Below are 15,878 nucleotides of genomic sequence, written 5' to 3' on the forward strand. Positions count from 1 at the left end.
TCAGCAGGAGTTCTATCAATTGACTCATCCTGGAAATGGTTCTTCATGGGATGAACGTCAACAGGTACAGAAGAGAAGAGAGAATGATGATTAGCGATATGTGTACAAGCGGATAACAGATGAATACAATACTTCTCTTCCTCCTCCTTCACGGAATTCACCCAAGTTAGTTGTATTGCCAAGGAAGAGTAGAAGTGTGAATGAAAAGTGAGAAATAGGTCCTATCAAATCCTCAGGATCACCATCGTTGCAGTCCAGTGGAGATGACAGTCAATCGATTCACAGTAGGTATTGAGAAGTACGATTCAATGTAGCACGCATCAGTGAAATCGGATCTCCGAAACAGGATGAGGGTGATGAGCTTGTATTCTCTTGTTCATCCCCTATTGTTCTTATCGGCTTCTCAGAGAGTAATAGGATACTGTCGGAACCTGATATAGCTACATCACTGGAAGAATCTGTACTAAAAGCAATTCCATACTCATTCGGTTGGAACGGATTTAGTGGATTATCGATAGAGTCTCTGGGATTTGGAATCAAGGGAGACACATTTGGCTTACAAATGAGCGATAGTACACCTGAAAGTTGGTACAAAAAGTGGTTATGATGAATAGAGATTGATGTCGAGCGGCTCTTACAATGTGGGTCGATTCTAGAAAGCAGTTCTACTAATGTGCTTGGAAAGTCTTTTTCTTTTAGACATGGGAATGGGTGATGGCGAATGGTTATGTGTGAATGGGTGAAATGTTTGTTACAAGAAATGATAGTTCATAATGAGTAGAGTGAATCTAAATCCAAATTCAAATATCAAGAGGGAGAAATAGTTCAGCCAATTGTCTGGCGCACCATTTCTCCCTCGTTCCTTAGTTACAACAATCACTTTATCACAGGTTATTATCATGGCATTAAGTTATTCAGTGCGTAAACAGTACAATTATATGTAAAATGTGACACTCAGATTGGAGGGAACCGAAAATGTGATGGAAGTCGAAGAGGATTCGACCTTTGAACCTGTGGAAAAGCTTCAACAGTTTGGAATTAATGCAAGCGACATTCAAAAACTGAAGGACGGAGGATACTACACAATCGGAATGGTTCTAAAGACACCCCAAAAGGCATAATTTTCATTATTGGATCATTTAAAGGAATTAATTACGGTTAAAGGTCTCAGTGAAGCTAAGATTGAGAAGATTGTCACTGTTGCTCGTACTATGAAGGTACGAATGTATCTGTTTTATTATATAGACAACCGGTATCTTCTGCACCGGAAGGGAAATGATGAGCATGAGACAAGTAGTGATCACTAACAGCCTTTTTCCTAGAAAGTGATAAAAATAACCACAGGAAGTTCGGAACTTGATACTCTCCTTGGAGGAGGAATTGAGACAATGAGCATCACTGAGATCTTTGGAGAATTCAGAACAGGCAAAACTCAACTGGCACATACCCTTTGTGTCACTGCACAACTACCAACAGATATGTTGAAGTAGTAGAAGGGAGTGATACCTAGGCATGGAGCAAATGGGAAGGTAATCTTCCTTGATACTGAAGGAACATTGTAAGGACAAACATTTCTATTCATTTACCAGTCGTCCTCAGCGCGTAGTAGAGATTGCCGAACGATACGGATTGAATGGTGATGAAGTACTGGACAATATTCTACTTGCGCGTGCATATACACATGAACAACAAATGGATATCATCACAGCTGCAGCAGCCAAGATTGTGGAGGATGATTCTCCCTATCACTTGCTTGTAGGGATCACTTCGTATCTATTAAACAGATTGTCGACTCCATTACAGCTCTATTTCGAGTTGACTACAGTGGTCGAGGAGAATTAGCAGAACGACAACAAAAGCTAGGTCGTCACTTAAGTGCTCTCAAGAAATGTAAGATGTATAAAGGGGATTTGAAGTGTAGTAGCTGAAGAGTTCAATGTAGCAGTCTTGATCATCAACCAAGTCACCGCAGATCCAGGCGCTGCAGCCATGGTAACATATCATGACTCTCTATAAAGTCTAGTTTGTGAAAGATACCAAAAAACCTATTGGAGGAAATGTAATTGCCCATGCCAGCACAACACGGTTATATTTCAAAAAGGGAAAAGGAGAACAACGAATATGGTAACAATGATGTTATTACCTCATACATAGTAAAGTCTACGACAGTCCAGATCTAGCGGAAAATGAGGCAACCTTTGCAATTGGTCCACAAGGAATCACTAATGCGGATGGCTGATAGTGATTGTTTGTTTGTCAATAACCAAAAGTAGAATAAGTGGGGCTGTTACGTATCATCTGTATAATAGGAACTTAACGATTCTATCGTCGTAGTATCCAATTACTTACAAATAACGTTCGGATTATTCTAGCCAATCATTTTTGAAGAGGGGATCGGAAACACTAAAATGATATCGGTTATCGTAATTGCGTGTCTCATTGCTGTCGTCTCTTCTGATGCTTGTGATGTCCTACCTGTACTTATGACTAATGGATTAGGGCTGTGATCCAAGAATCAAGAGTGTTGAACTGTTCAAGCCCTGGGAGGACGGATTCCCATGTATTCGTGTCCCTTCTATTGTTCGAACTCCTCATGCTCTCATTGCCTATGCGGAATGTAGAATGGTTATTGGTGATGGTTGTATTCCGGATTCTGCAGTCCCACTACCTAGGTAGCTACTCCGGACTTCTATTATCTCTAGAGATAATGCCATGTATGTCTGCCAAAAGAAGAGTGTTGATGGCGGAAAGACGTGGGGAAATCTGACATATCCTTTTGGAAAGACAATTGCTACAAGAGAAGCATCCCCTGTATATGACTGGAAAAACCACAAGTTGTTGGTTGTTGCTAACCTCATGGATGCTCAGCTCATCATGGTATGGTTAGATTTCCTATCTAATATAGACAACTTCGGATGATGAAGGTGATACTTACACTCCCATGGAGAATATCGAAGAAAAGGTTGGAGGGGCTCATACTACATATGTTGGTGTTGGCCATGGACTCCAACTCCGTTATGGACCTCATGCTGGTCGTTTGGTATCATTATTGGTGTTCAACTCATAATCAGCTATTCATTGGCCACCACGGTGCTTATGAGTATGATCCTGTGTGGTACACAGATGATCTGGGCAAGAGCTGGACAGCGAGCAATACATACTTCAAGAAGATGGATGAAGCTCAATTAGTCGAACTTGGAGATGGTATCGTAATGGCGAATATGCGCAATCAACATCTGAATGTAAGAGAAAGCTGAGGAATTGATATCAAGGGTACCGCTCGTGGTATTGCTGTGTCGACTGATGGAGGTGATAACTTTGGTGAGATCTACTATGATCCTGTGTTAGTGGATCCTATCAATGCCGCTTCAATTATTCGTGATTATTCAACAGATGTAGTGTACTTCTCAAATGCCGCTCATCCTACCACACGTGTACGAATGACCGTCAAACGTTCAGTTGATTTCACCAAGACTTGGGGATCTGAATTATTAGTATTTGAAGGTAGGGATAAAAAGAATAACTTAGAGATAGGTCCTTCTGCCTATTCCGATATGATTGATCTGGAGGATGAAGAATACATTGGACTGACTTGGGAAACCAACAGTACTGGTTGTAAGGGTGAGTCATGCCGAACTCTCTTCTCTTTTGTCCCTAAGAAGTTCTTATTTGTTTGTTAATAACTCCAATAAGATCCCAAACAAACATACAAATTACAACGACTACTAATAATCTCTACTCCATTTTCCACATATTCTTCATGTGAAATCCATAACTGTTGGAATGATCCTAATGAACTCTATATCTCATTTATTCTCAAATCCAATACAATGATTGATCCTCCTGTCCAAGCATTATAAGGATTGTATAAAGGTTCAGATGAATACAATCTTGGCTTGAAAGACTACAAACTCATTCTCTTCATTTCACAGATACAGAATTCAACCGCTTATTCAATTCATACTCCAGTCGTTCAGATAATCCCTTCATTCTCGCCCCTCCACCTGCCAACATGATATTGGAGGTTAAGTCCTTTCGGATCTATGTATCAAGCTTCATAATCTCTATCACCTCCACATCACAATTCAACAAGCATTGATAAATCGTGTCAGGAAGTGCTTGTCCATCTTCCTACATTCAATCCCTCATTTCAATCCTACTCCCGTGGTTCCCGTCATCATTACTTCGGGAAGATAATACGCATCTTGGTCTAAGTGGACCTCCTGGTTATCAGGAAGAGTATATGAAATCGCTTCGTTTGGAGGAGGACTAGTGATCAATGCATTTCCATTCTCTTACGTTTGAGCGATTGGTTTGGCACTTAAGCAATAACAGCATTCTTTCATATCACGAACAATATTCTACGATCAGAATGACAACCAATAAGTACATTAATAGCATACTTGAGAAATGATGCTTTTGTGTTTGGAAAATCAATCTTTTGGATATTTGCAACTACTCCTTCGACAACCTGCTTCTTCAAGAAGCAATGAGGAGTCACTTGGATTTTCTGTGAATTCAGTTTATCTGCAAGAAGAGATGTCATATAATCACCTCCAAAGGATGAAACTGCACTTGCTACTCATCATTCTCATTCTTCTCTCCATACATGTCATTAAAGAATAACCATCATAAACTGGGATAACACGAATTCCACTAGCTCCAAAATCGATTGAAAGACATGTTGTCTTGCCTAGAGAGAAACTAGTCATCATATGAAACATTAGTCCAAACCCGATACATGAGGATGATTTGAGGAAGTAAATGGCCGGAAAGTGGAGTTTCTCGAATAATAATTCAGCGAACTTCTTTCTCTGTTCATTGGTTTCATAGGGTTCTTCTACTATGAGAAGAGGATGTTCTGGAGCTTTGTATCGCAATCCAGCTGTAATACCAAAATCAAGCAACTTCTCAAGAGCATCATAGTTTGTAACTAAAGTGTTAGTATATTTATAATCAAATCACTCTTTCCATTCGAATAGGATTGATAGACATCCATTTGATCTCTTCGGATGTTCAAATCCTGAGTCCCTAGATAATATGTTGGGGGTTCTTGACTGATATATCCATATGCCTACAACAATTAAAAGGACAGCAACAATCTATTACAGAAGGATATACAAGTCGAGGTCCATCTTCTCCTCCATATCCCAATTTTATTGAGGAACTACCAACATCCAACACAATACCTCCAGTCTCATCTACAATAATAACTCTTTAGCTGATCCACGTCCTACCACTGCAATACATGCCCTTTACAGATTTCCTGGATAGATAACAAGATTACGGAGTAAAATAAACCCGTCCTAGACCCTTAGGACCTTTATTAAGGACAAACAGATTATGAATAGGATTCCACAAAATCCCTCTCCTTTTTGGAATTTTGCAACAAACAGTGTTACTCCCTCTTCACTAACGATAATATCTTTCTCAAGCAGTCTGCAGCATTTCGATAGATCCCTGTATTGGCTGCTGCCTCGATTAACAATTCCTTTAGTAAAGCATATTCCTTGTCCTGGTCCGTGTAAATAAAGTATTCCTCATGTTTCAAGAACATCTCACCGATCTCAACTGCGTACTACAGTTCATTCCCTCTCCTATCTCTTACAATAAGCTTTTCCTTATGCGAGCGTTGTTCTATTCTCTCCCACAGACTGTTCTCTCCCTTCAGACAGTATTCCAAACTTATCTTCACATCATCATCACTCAAATGTTCTAAGAAGAAGATAAGCGTACGGATTGTCTCCAAATGGCGTCCCCGAGGATCGACTGTAATGTACTGAAGCATTGTGTCCAATACACTACAAATACGTCTATAGATCACATCCCACTTCAGCACTGACTCTGGGTTGAACTGAGCTGCGTTTGCCACATACAACACCCATTCTGAACGTATCTCACTGTTCAATAGACTTGATAAAACAGATTTGTCCACAATTGCTTCTGCTAATTCCCGCGGGAATAAAATGATGTAACTGTCTGGCATCTTTACTCTCTCACCTCTCTCTCCATTCTCCGAACATGTCAGATATCCCTTCTCTCCATTTACAAGATGAATTCCCGTAGTTCTTAGTTTCTCCTCAACGACAACTCTGTCTTCTTTTCCTGCGGCCAACAGGAAGGCACGACGTTCCTTCGCCAAATGACTGATTTCAGATTCGATTGTTTCCAATGTAACGCCCATACTCTGCACTGTGCGAAGCATGATTAAAAATGGTTCTACTAATCAGATTCCAGAAACATATATCACTCATTCGAGCAGAAGAAGAAACATTCTGTTTGAGGATGGATACTACGCTCCCGAGTCTGTTTGTATTCACGAGAAATGCGACTACAGGCTCCACTTGGAACAATTGAGAAATGAGTGAAAATACTTCATCTCCCTGATTTCCGATATTCCAATTATACACCGAATTCTTGGCAATCTGTTCCAGAACCGACTGTTGTGTGAGTGTATAAGCAAAGGAGAAGATACAATTCAGAGCAGCTACCATTCCTCTCTTGGCCTGTTCGATCACTACAACTAATAGGTATCAGAATGAACTACACTTTGGCATCCAACCTAGGAGAGCACTTCGCAGTGGAGCAAGTCTCATTTCTGAATCGAATGGATTGAAGAACAAAAGGGAGAAAGTGTGAGGGTATGAAAGAGTGATGATGGATGAGGCACTGACTGTCATGGTCTTTATCACATTCAGTAGTTGTATGGAGAGTGATTGCTTATGGGAACTGAATGTTTTGCGACTCACAGGTGATAATCTCCAACCCAAATGAACTAGAAGAGTAAGAACCAGTGTGTGAAGTGAAGAACAGTGTGACTGAGGGAGAACTGATAGTAAGAGAGAAAGCATGGGTGCTGAAGTTAAACACTGAATAAATTGTCGTTGTGCCCGATACTCGTACAGTTGTGCGGTCTGTTTTGAATCCACCAAATCATTCAAAGGAAGGATTGGAGTGGAATATGCTGACTGTCTGTATATCATGAGATAAGGAGTCAACCGAGTCTATCTCTGACAAACCATTCACAATCATACTCCTTCCTGATTCTCGCACATCTGTTGAATCTCTTCTGACCTAATCTCAGTAACAACTTCATCATTGAATTCATGCCACTTAAGAGACTCGGCTGGATCATCTTGGATCCAGGAATAATAGTGGCCACTCTCAGAACTCCCCAAATGCATGACAATCCCTTTCAATGAGTAATCATTAGGAGAAGGATCATCCAAAAACTGCTCTCTATGAATAACCCTTCTATCAATGAAGCACAAGTCAATCCTCATAGGAAAAGTGAATGGTGAATAGAGTTTGGTCTTCATGAACGTATTGTAATCAAAATCGAAGCGCTTTTGATGAATGATTAGATATGGAGGAAGAGAATGAAGAGTTTGACTCTTACGAACCGTAACCTTCTTATCACATACTGAACAACGATAGTCTACGGAATATAACACTCAGTGAATCAAACCATCAATGCTCTCACTTTCTCCAAATCGTTTCAATGAATCTTCAAGTCTTGACACATCTTTCACTTCCACACTCAGATTTGTAAATGGGACTTCACTATGTCGAATCTCTCCACAATGAGGACAAATTAGACGATCAATTAAAGTCCCGCGGAACAGTGATTTGATAAGACGAGGCTGATTCGTATACTGTAATGCCTGATCAATTCGATCTAGGAATGATGTTAAGTACTCATGAGCATCCTAAATCAGAGATTTGGTAATCATTCCTACTTCCTGTTCATAGACATTCAATGATTGACCTGTTGTATCCTTCATTATAGAACACCATTTTCTTGTATCATATTCCTCTCCTGGATTCACTAACAGATAACTAAACATCTCCTTCAAAGTATCAAGCAATGTATGATACTCTTCCTTCTTCTCTGCTGAAGCTTCCTTTCGTTCACTTTCTCCTAGTTCTCGTTCACCTTCAGCCAGAATACCAGTCCATTTACACTATGTTTTCAACCGTTCTCTGTCTCTACTTGAAGAATCCCTTGTCGGAAAGGAGTAATCATGAAAAACTGTTGCATCACTGATAGCAAGTAGCAAATACAGCCCAAGTTCTTCATACCACAATGACTCGTCTCTTCAACATGACTTCGAATCTCTGAAGCGTGGTCTTCAATCTTCAGATTCCGAATACGGTCTGTGGTTTCATTTAGAATCTCACTTACTCCCTCACACACAGCATCTGTGGACAACAACTCTTTTAGTAGGACACTCACTTCAGCCTGAGTTTGTGGATGTGAGAGGAATGATTGAAGCAGCACCTGAGTTACTTCTACAACTCAGAGAAGCAATTTTTCCATACTTTGCATGAAAGGACTCAGAAGACGATTTTCACCACTTTTCTTGGCATACGACAAAACAGCGGAAATCCAGAAATCACAGCTAATCAATCCAGTACAGAAATCTTCTTGATTTTGGCACTATGATAAAGGCAGGGATATGCTTTGTACCTCCTTCAGAACAGTATCACAAACACTCTTCACACGACTTACACTCACATGTCCTTCATCCATCAAACATGCCAAAATTTGGAGGGATTCTGGATTGAATTGTTTCTCGACCGATTTCTGCAATTCCACAAATACCTGACTTTGAAGAGATGAGCTCCGTGAGAGGACTGTGATCAAAGACAGAGCAATCAGAGACGAATCGGATGCCAATGAGAGAATCTCCAATAGCCAGCGATAGAGAGAAGAAGATTCTGATGTCAGCAGATCCAGCAGTGTGAGGAATCGGAGTACGAATGGAAGGAGTGATGTGTGCGAGGATTGTATGATGGACTTGCTAATAATGAGGCACTTAGCAAGGAAGATACAGAATTGACTCCCATTCCTCACTCACATGTGTAGTCATGGTTACTTCTACTTCACACTCCACCAACCATGGAATGATCCAGCCTTTAAGGGCTCGAGAACCTCCTTGCAACCAATCACCCACATCATCACTCTGTAAGTAACGCATTCCCACGGGAATGTGTTTTACACAAGGATACATTAATTGTTCCGTGAAATCGAGAAGGTCTTGGGCCACATAGTACTGAAAATCATCGGATTTCTGGGATAATAAGACTTTGAGTCGATTTTGTGTAATCTCAATTAATCCCGATTTCTGGTATTCACAAAATACTCTCTATTTCCTACCATCAGAGCAGAGATACAAGCAGTTATTTGATCCTTGTTTTCACGAGCAGTTTTGATCAGAACACGTTCCAACAGACGTAAATTGATGAAGAGTTGTGTAGGTGATGAAGAAATCACTTCCTCCAGTAATGCAGTTGTGACAGAGTGACTATAAAGTCAGAGAGAGAACCAGGAACTACGCTGAAATGCTAAGAGAAGCTTGGTAGACGTGAGGCTGAGGTGGTAACATGTCCAACATGAGTGTAAGTGAACGAAGGATCTCAGGATGAAGAGTGAAACGAGAGAAGAGAGGCAAGAGTCTTGGTAGGATTGAAGTGGAGATAATAGGATCCATGTGACTATCCTGAACTATCACTTAAGAGACAATTCAATCCTATACTCACTGAAGGGAGTTTCATTTTGTTTCCAATTGTATCAACAATAATTTGATCTCCAGTAACCACTCCTCGACTCTCCAGAGTCTCATACAGAGAGAGTACACTTCCCTAGTTATTATTCCTGTATCATTTGTTGACTCGCACACGAAGGCGTCGACGAATATCAACACCCAGTTCTGATGCTAATCTCTCCTTCACAAGATATCCTTTCATTCCAGTATCCAAATCAATTGTCTGTCTTTGTGCGTTGTGAACCACAGTGACCTTGATCAAATGACCGAGAGACAATTGATCACTGGATTCCCATGTTCGCTAGATCTTACAGAGGTAATCAAATACCCACAATATAACGCATATTTCGGAGAATCAATGAACATGTGGCAAGAGTAACTTCAGCTGCTGGTGCATCTTGATGGCCTGCCTCTGTTAAGAGTCGGAGTAACACTCTATTCTGAATTCAATGATTCACATGTACTCCAACAATGCATTCATTGCATCTTCTCCCTTCTCGTAACAAGCCAGAATCAGACACAGATACAAAGTCCGGAACTGAAGTCGTCCTTTCTCGTTACACTCAGCAATACACTTCTCAATCCACTCTCTATTTTTAATCGAATTCACCACCTATCTCATCATCCCTCATGCTCTCACTTACCAATCCTTCCATAGAACCAGCAGAAGCACAGCTACCGAAACAAGCAGGATCTCCAGTACAGTAATATTTAAACACACTTCCCAAATCTGAAGATGATTTCCGAGAAAGCTACATATTTTGGAATACCAAAAATCATACACAAGAATAAGCTTGAGATGACCAGGGAGTGAAAAGAATGTTCATATCCGTTTCAGAGAGTTTATCCCCATAATGAAAAGCGAGATTGACAATAGATTCAATTGTAATGGTCGTTGGATGTTGAAGTGAATAAACCAGAAGAGGTGAGAGTAATGGGAATGAAATGGAGAGAGAATGAAGATGATCACAAATTGTACAGGTGAGTTCACTTACTTCCTTGTAAATGTCTTCATCATAAGGAAGAAGACATTCAAGAACTGTTAAGTAGTTCTTTAAGAGATCTTGATATTCATGCTCTTCCCATACTGTTTCACCTACATTTCATCTGTGAACGATGGTTCATACCCATTTCAAATAACCCAACAACTACACTCATCACACACACATTACTAATGTTCTCTTCATATGAGTTTAATGGTGAGAGATCATTCATCACTTGTGTGTGTAAGTGACTCATTGTCTCAGAGTTCCCTTTTAAGAATTCAGGCAGAAGAATCCAAGCTGTGTGAAGTCTTGTATTCAACTCCTCTCCTTTCACAGCTCCTGCTCCCAATGATACACGTAACAATTCAATTATTTGCGAACCATACTGACTTGTAATCATCTCCTTATTCGATGAATCCACACGCAATAATCGTGAACAGAATTCTATTCCATTCTTCCAATGATGATCACGAATATACGTTTCCAGAAATCCAAGGAATTTTGGTACTGACTTATGAGATGATACTAAAAGCGAATTCAACAAATCCTTCAATTGATCACATCTCAATGGCCTACTGCAAAGATGAGACTATCCTTATCAAGATCCCGAACAACACCATTCCATATATCTTGGATATTTCTGTCATTGAGAAAAACACAGATATTTTACTTATCATCGAGAGTCCCTGTTTGTTCACACAGAGTCATTAAATCTAGAAGGACACTTTGAATAGTCGACAGAGGGTCCTTCATCAGAATGGCAAAGTATCCACCTTGACACAGTTTAGAAGTGACAAGTCGACCTAACTCCTCCCTACGATCTGATGACATGGACTGTAGTTGTTCAATAAGCCGACGTAGAAGGTTCCGTGAGGTATGAGAAGCCATTGTGATGTGAAGTGACTCAATACGAAAGAGTGCAGCCACCAGGAACTGAATCATTCGCTCCTCACTGTCAATGAAGAGAGAACAACACGTCTGGAGTAGTGAGGCTCCGGCACAATCTTTCTATGGCTGAAGAAGACAGAGGATTCATACTCGAATGGTCTCTTCAAGTATATTCAGCAAAGACGATTGAAGGAGTGAATAAAGTTCTGTAATTCGTTCTTTGTAGAAATATGGCAGAATTTGTGACAAGCCATATACAGCATAGAGAACAGATTGTGGTGAGAATGAATGTGACTATCACTAAAAGAGAATATAATTTCGTACTTCCAGAAAAGAGAGATATTTTGGGATAAGATTCAATTCTTCAATTCGATGAATGATATGAAGAATGATTGGAGAAGTGAATGAAGAGAACTATTCACATATTAAACTGAAAGGATATTCATTATGAAAGAGAATAGGCCCAGCTGTAAAACCCCGAGCAGGTTGTGATAAGGAATGATTGTTCTCATTCACGGGGAATGGCTTATCCCACAAAGGAAGAGTACACTGATACATGGTATCATAAGACTCACCATAAGACATTGTATTTGCTTTCTGAATGGTACTCAAATTCATATCATGAAGAGTGGTGAACAGAGGTTGATCATCGTAATCACCATAATACACAGAACAGATTGGAGTGAGAGAAGAAACTACACCTCGACTCCAACCATTCGATCCGTCCTTTTGAATCTCTAAATAATCAACAGGAGTTCCTGGTTGAAGAGAATTCAACCAATGTGTGTAAGCTTTCAATATCTCGTCACTTGATACTGTAATTCGGTTACTATTGATGTCCAAAATGAGATGGACGTCAGGATCATCTTTTTTCTCCAATTGGATCTTGAAGAGTGGTCGGATTATAGTGGTAATTCTGTAAGAAACTCCGTCCACAAGGATTAGCATGCCCTCATAGAAATAGTTACGCAAAGTCACATCCCGATGAGTGAGAGCGTTGGATGTGACAAAAACAGGCTTATTCAATAGCATCAAAAAGGAGAGACTGAAAATGACAAATTCAGGATCTTCTGCAACTGTCATTGCCCTTTCACATAAATCGACAAAACAGCGTGATAATCGATAACATTCTCTAGAGTTAACGCTTTCAGCCACAATCAAACTCCAAAGTCTTCCTGTCATCCACAGACATCATGGTAAACGCCGAAATAACTAGATATAAGAGAAATTATCATCCATAACGATTGTAGAGGTGATCTACAAGGTATTGGAGTTCTTCTGAATCATTCTCCTGTGAAGAGAGGGTTTTCTCCATCATCTCTGCCATCTCGGAAATATTCTCACTTGCTACAGGTAACGATTCAGACGAAAACAAACGAGTCAACATGAACTGAGTTGCAAGAGACTGAATTTCAATAGCACTAGCTTGGGTCGTATACATAATGTCAAATCAACAAGTTGAGTATGAACAGATACGATCAACTAGACTTTAGGAATTCTTTTGACAAACGAGGAATTGGGATCCCAATCATTCCTTTATTATCTCGAATGAATGTCTATCGTTGGGAAGACGAGGCTAAGAATGACGATGGTTAGAATCCAGGTGGAAGATGATTGCTAGATGAGTTGTATGATGATGAGACTCGAAGCATTCCCGACTTGATTCTCACGATTCAAGATATTCTACGGAAACGTGGCAAGCACAACCCGATTGATATTCAGGAGATGAGTCGGAGAATCCATTATGACATTCAAGATAACGAAGAATTGGTAACAAAACTTCAATCAACGCCAATGATCAGTTATGAAGATCCATTGTTGCGATTTCAGGTAGGTGTTTAGGGAATAGTTTGAAATAGCCACCAATCGATGCTGATAATGAAGAAGAATTGTTATTGAGTTTACAGGAACATGTCGATGGAGTGAAGCGCAATGTGGTTGAAGTCTCGTTCGTTTGGATAGAGGTGGTCATTTTTAGTTCTCCAGAATCGAAGGAATTCATCCCTCGACTCATCTATCAAGGAAAGATCATTGGTACAAATGAAACAAATAGCAGTGAAGTGTTCAGTCTTTTCCCTCGCTGCAGGTCATATATGGTTGAAATCTCGGGAACAGCAACGGTAACTAAAGGGAGTTGTAAAGTGGTGATGACAGAAAATGTATCTCAGGAAGTACGTCAGGGAGATGCATTAGTAATCAAGGGAGTTACTTATCGAGTGGATTCCAACCCTGAAATTATGCCTCTTTCTGTAACCAGTATTCGGTCTTTGAATGAGAAAATTGATACAGGCGAGTCGTATGATGTTGGATATGTGAATAAGGTGTAGAAAACGGCATTGGGGACATGTTGTTGGAAAGGAGATTTGGCTTGATCGGTCCTACCAAGGAGAATCGGAGGTAGGTGTTCATATTCATCGTTTCGGTGTAACAAACGATTTACGAACCTTATGGTTTGACAATCATAATAGTGTATATTCTGATGATAAAGCTTTGAAAGAAGCTATTAAAGAAGCTGGGTTGAGTTACTCAAGTGTATTAGTAACTCAGACTCGACAAGTGAAGCGAACTCGTAAACATACCAAATAGCGTGTTTCTTTCAAGTTAATTCCTTCTGATTGTAAATCGATTCGGCTTTTGACAAGTATCTTCAACACACTCTCCAACAAACACATCACCCACTATTCCACATCTTTCTGAGGAGCCCGCAACTTCGGACCTCCGGCCTCCTTCGCCATAATGATCTGATCGACTTTAAGAATCGTAAGAACTGCATTTACAGCAAGACGAAGAGCATTCTTCTTTGTAGCATAGACATCTAACACAGGTTGCTTCTCATTCATCACATTACAAATGTCCTTTCCCTCAATATCCACTCCATATCCACAACGAACGTCATTTGAGTATTTCTCCATCAGCTTGCTCACAACCTCTGTTGGATCCAATCCAGCATTCTCAGCCAGAGTGCGAGGAATCACTTGCAATGCTTCAGCGAATTTCTTCACAGCATACTGATCCAATCCAGGACACTCTTCACCATATGTGGCCACACGCACAGCCATTCCCATCTCTGCTCCACCTGCACCTACCACCAGACGAGGATCTGTACAGAGAGTCTTCACAGTGTTCACAGCATCATCTACCACACGCTCCACATCCTCCATCAGATTTTCTGTCGAACCTCGAATCACTACAGTAGACACACGTCCTCTTTGTCCCTCCTGTCTCAACACTGTTACTTTCCGTCCTCCCACTTCGATCACCTCAACTGCACTGCACTCGCCAATCTCCTCAGCTGTAGGAGGACCCACACGCACCAGTGCTGTTGCATTCAGTGTTTTGCAGATACGACGCAAATCGAACTTACTTCCCACAGATACGCCCATGATCCCAAATTTGTTCAAATAATGCCGGGATATCTCAGAAATACTTCCTCCTGCAAATATCACATTCACTCCTGTCTTTGCGATTGCCTCAATCTCATTCCCAAAGGCCTCCTCCTCATTTCGCGTGAACTTCAACAACTCTTCAGCAGATTTGATCAGAACTGTTCCTTTGGTTTCAGACGAAGATGCTTCCAATCCACACGTCAGGACCAACACTTTGGCATTTGTAACATGAAGGACATTGTTCTGAGGGAGATTCATCAACACCATTCCTGCCATCATACGACTCTGATCCACGCTACCTCCCAGGAGTCGTGCTGTACGAATGTTATCCACATCGATTTTAGGATCTGAAGGAGTCTTGGGAAGAGTGTATAAGCATGCCTTTGCTATCTCTCTCGCCAGAACTTGCTCGTGACCATATTGCTTAGCACAGACTACAGGCATGATTGCAGACGTCACTGCATCCTCATCATGCATATCAGCTACCTTGATTGAAGCCAGCTCTAGAGTTCATACACTCTTTGAATCATACCATCGAGTGTTTTATAATGGCCTTTTCATATCCAGTGATAATATCGTTCACATGAACTCCCTATTCATCATTGATCCATTTAAAGCATACTAGTATAATCAACTCCTCAGCCTTCGCCAATAACTCTCCAGCAAACGTGACAACAAAGTTGGTTCCATCTCCAACCTATACTAATCAAAGTGAGAATGACTCCCATACCTCCTCTTCCTGCTTTTTCGCTGCCTCAACAATCAGTTTTGCTGCAGGATGAACCACTTCCATCTCCTTCACAATTGTGGCTGTATCGCTAGTAATGAATATTTTATCGAGTTGATTGATAACAAGCTTGAACATGCCTAGAATCACAATTTCAACGACAAATCACACCATTTGGACCCAACGATGTCCGATGGATCGTAGAAAGCTCTTTGCATGCATCAATATTACGAATGATTGCATCTTGTGTTCCAGAAAACGATTTGTATCCGTTTCGAAGCAATCCACTGAAACCAGCTCCAGAATTCACCTATCGAGTAATTTCAATCATTTTGCTCTATAC

General features: G+C 40.6%; 7 protein-coding genes across 7 annotated transcripts in view; 4 read left to right on the forward strand and 3 right to left on the reverse strand.

Annotated features, from left to right (window-relative positions):
* Nucleotides 1-314, forward strand: part of JH06_5683 (RNA recognition motif-containing protein) — a gene marked incomplete at both ends in the record, with an annotated part of 1,041 nt that extends 727 nt beyond the window's left edge. Inside the window, 3 exons of the mRNA XM_014670751.1 lie at nucleotides 11-64; nucleotides 95-169; nucleotides 219-314. Coding sequence (XP_014526237.1) covers nucleotides 11-64; nucleotides 95-169; nucleotides 219-314 — 225 coding nt within the window. The remainder of the gene's footprint in view (nucleotides 1-10; nucleotides 65-94; nucleotides 170-218) is intronic.
* A 585-nt stretch (nucleotides 315-899) lies between these two features.
* JH06_3874 (hypothetical protein) lies at nucleotides 900-2,239 on the forward strand (the record flags this gene model as incomplete). Its single annotated transcript, XM_014670752.1, is given in 10 exon segments — nucleotides 900-940; nucleotides 959-1,094; nucleotides 1,146-1,223; nucleotides 1,323-1,480; nucleotides 1,511-1,558; nucleotides 1,590-1,755; nucleotides 1,785-1,890; nucleotides 1,922-1,992; nucleotides 2,024-2,124; nucleotides 2,155-2,239. 10 exon segments carry the CDS (start codon nucleotides 900-902, stop codon nucleotides 2,237-2,239), a joined length of 990 nt encoding a protein of 329 aa, XP_014526238.1.
* Nucleotides 2,240-2,408: 169 nt separating this feature from the next.
* On the forward strand, nucleotides 2,409-3,680 carry JH06_3875 (hypothetical protein; the record flags this gene model as incomplete). Its single annotated transcript, XM_014670753.1, has 7 exons — nucleotides 2,409-2,477; nucleotides 2,500-2,672; nucleotides 2,703-2,877; nucleotides 2,906-3,040; nucleotides 3,072-3,242; nucleotides 3,273-3,504; nucleotides 3,535-3,680. 7 exons carry the CDS (start codon nucleotides 2,409-2,411, stop codon nucleotides 3,678-3,680), a joined length of 1,101 nt encoding a protein of 366 aa, XP_014526239.1.
* Nucleotides 3,677-5,250, reverse strand: JH06_3876 (actin-related protein like; the record flags this gene model as incomplete). Its single annotated transcript, XM_014670754.1, is given in 12 exon segments — nucleotides 3,677-3,799; nucleotides 3,830-3,904; nucleotides 3,937-4,041; nucleotides 4,072-4,131; nucleotides 4,161-4,269; nucleotides 4,300-4,361; nucleotides 4,391-4,578; nucleotides 4,628-4,704; nucleotides 4,735-4,933; nucleotides 4,966-5,074; nucleotides 5,122-5,215; nucleotides 5,231-5,250. 12 exon segments carry the CDS (start codon nucleotides 5,248-5,250, stop codon nucleotides 3,677-3,679), a joined length of 1,221 nt encoding a protein of 406 aa, XP_014526240.1.
* A 1,778-nt stretch (nucleotides 5,251-7,028) lies between these two features.
* JH06_3877 (ubiquitin carboxyl-terminal hydrolase family protein) lies at nucleotides 7,029-8,533 on the reverse strand (the record flags this gene model as incomplete). The annotated part of the gene is made up of 7 exons (XM_014670755.1): nucleotides 7,029-7,239; nucleotides 7,270-7,438; nucleotides 7,469-7,709; nucleotides 7,740-7,964; nucleotides 7,994-8,292; nucleotides 8,323-8,440; nucleotides 8,471-8,533. The coding sequence occupies 7 exons, from the start codon at nucleotides 8,531-8,533 to the stop codon at nucleotides 7,029-7,031; spliced, it is 1,326 nt and encodes a 441-aa protein (XP_014526241.1).
* A 4,437-nt stretch (nucleotides 8,534-12,970) lies between these two features.
* On the forward strand, nucleotides 12,971-14,008 carry JH06_3878 (hypothetical protein; the record flags this gene model as incomplete). Its single annotated transcript, XM_014670756.1, has 5 exons — nucleotides 12,971-13,013; nucleotides 13,044-13,252; nucleotides 13,282-13,370; nucleotides 13,401-13,718; nucleotides 13,750-14,008. 5 exons carry the CDS (start codon nucleotides 12,971-12,973, stop codon nucleotides 14,006-14,008), a joined length of 918 nt encoding a protein of 305 aa, XP_014526242.1.
* A 92-nt stretch (nucleotides 14,009-14,100) lies between these two features.
* Nucleotides 14,101-15,673, reverse strand: JH06_5731 (hypothetical protein; the record flags this gene model as incomplete). Its single annotated transcript, XM_014670757.1, is given in 5 exon segments — nucleotides 14,101-14,609; nucleotides 14,625-15,309; nucleotides 15,341-15,400; nucleotides 15,431-15,505; nucleotides 15,539-15,673. The coding sequence occupies 5 exon segments, from the start codon at nucleotides 15,671-15,673 to the stop codon at nucleotides 14,101-14,103; spliced, it is 1,464 nt and encodes a 487-aa protein (XP_014526243.1).
* Nucleotides 15,674-15,878: the final 205 nt, after the last annotated feature.

Source organism: Blastocystis sp. subtype 4 (assembly GCF_000743755.1).
Source record: "Blastocystis sp. subtype 4 strain WR1 chromosome Unknown seqid_0233, whole genome shotgun sequence".
Lineage (NCBI taxonomy): Eukaryota > Bigyra > Opalinata > Blastocystidae > Blastocystis > Blastocystis sp. subtype 4.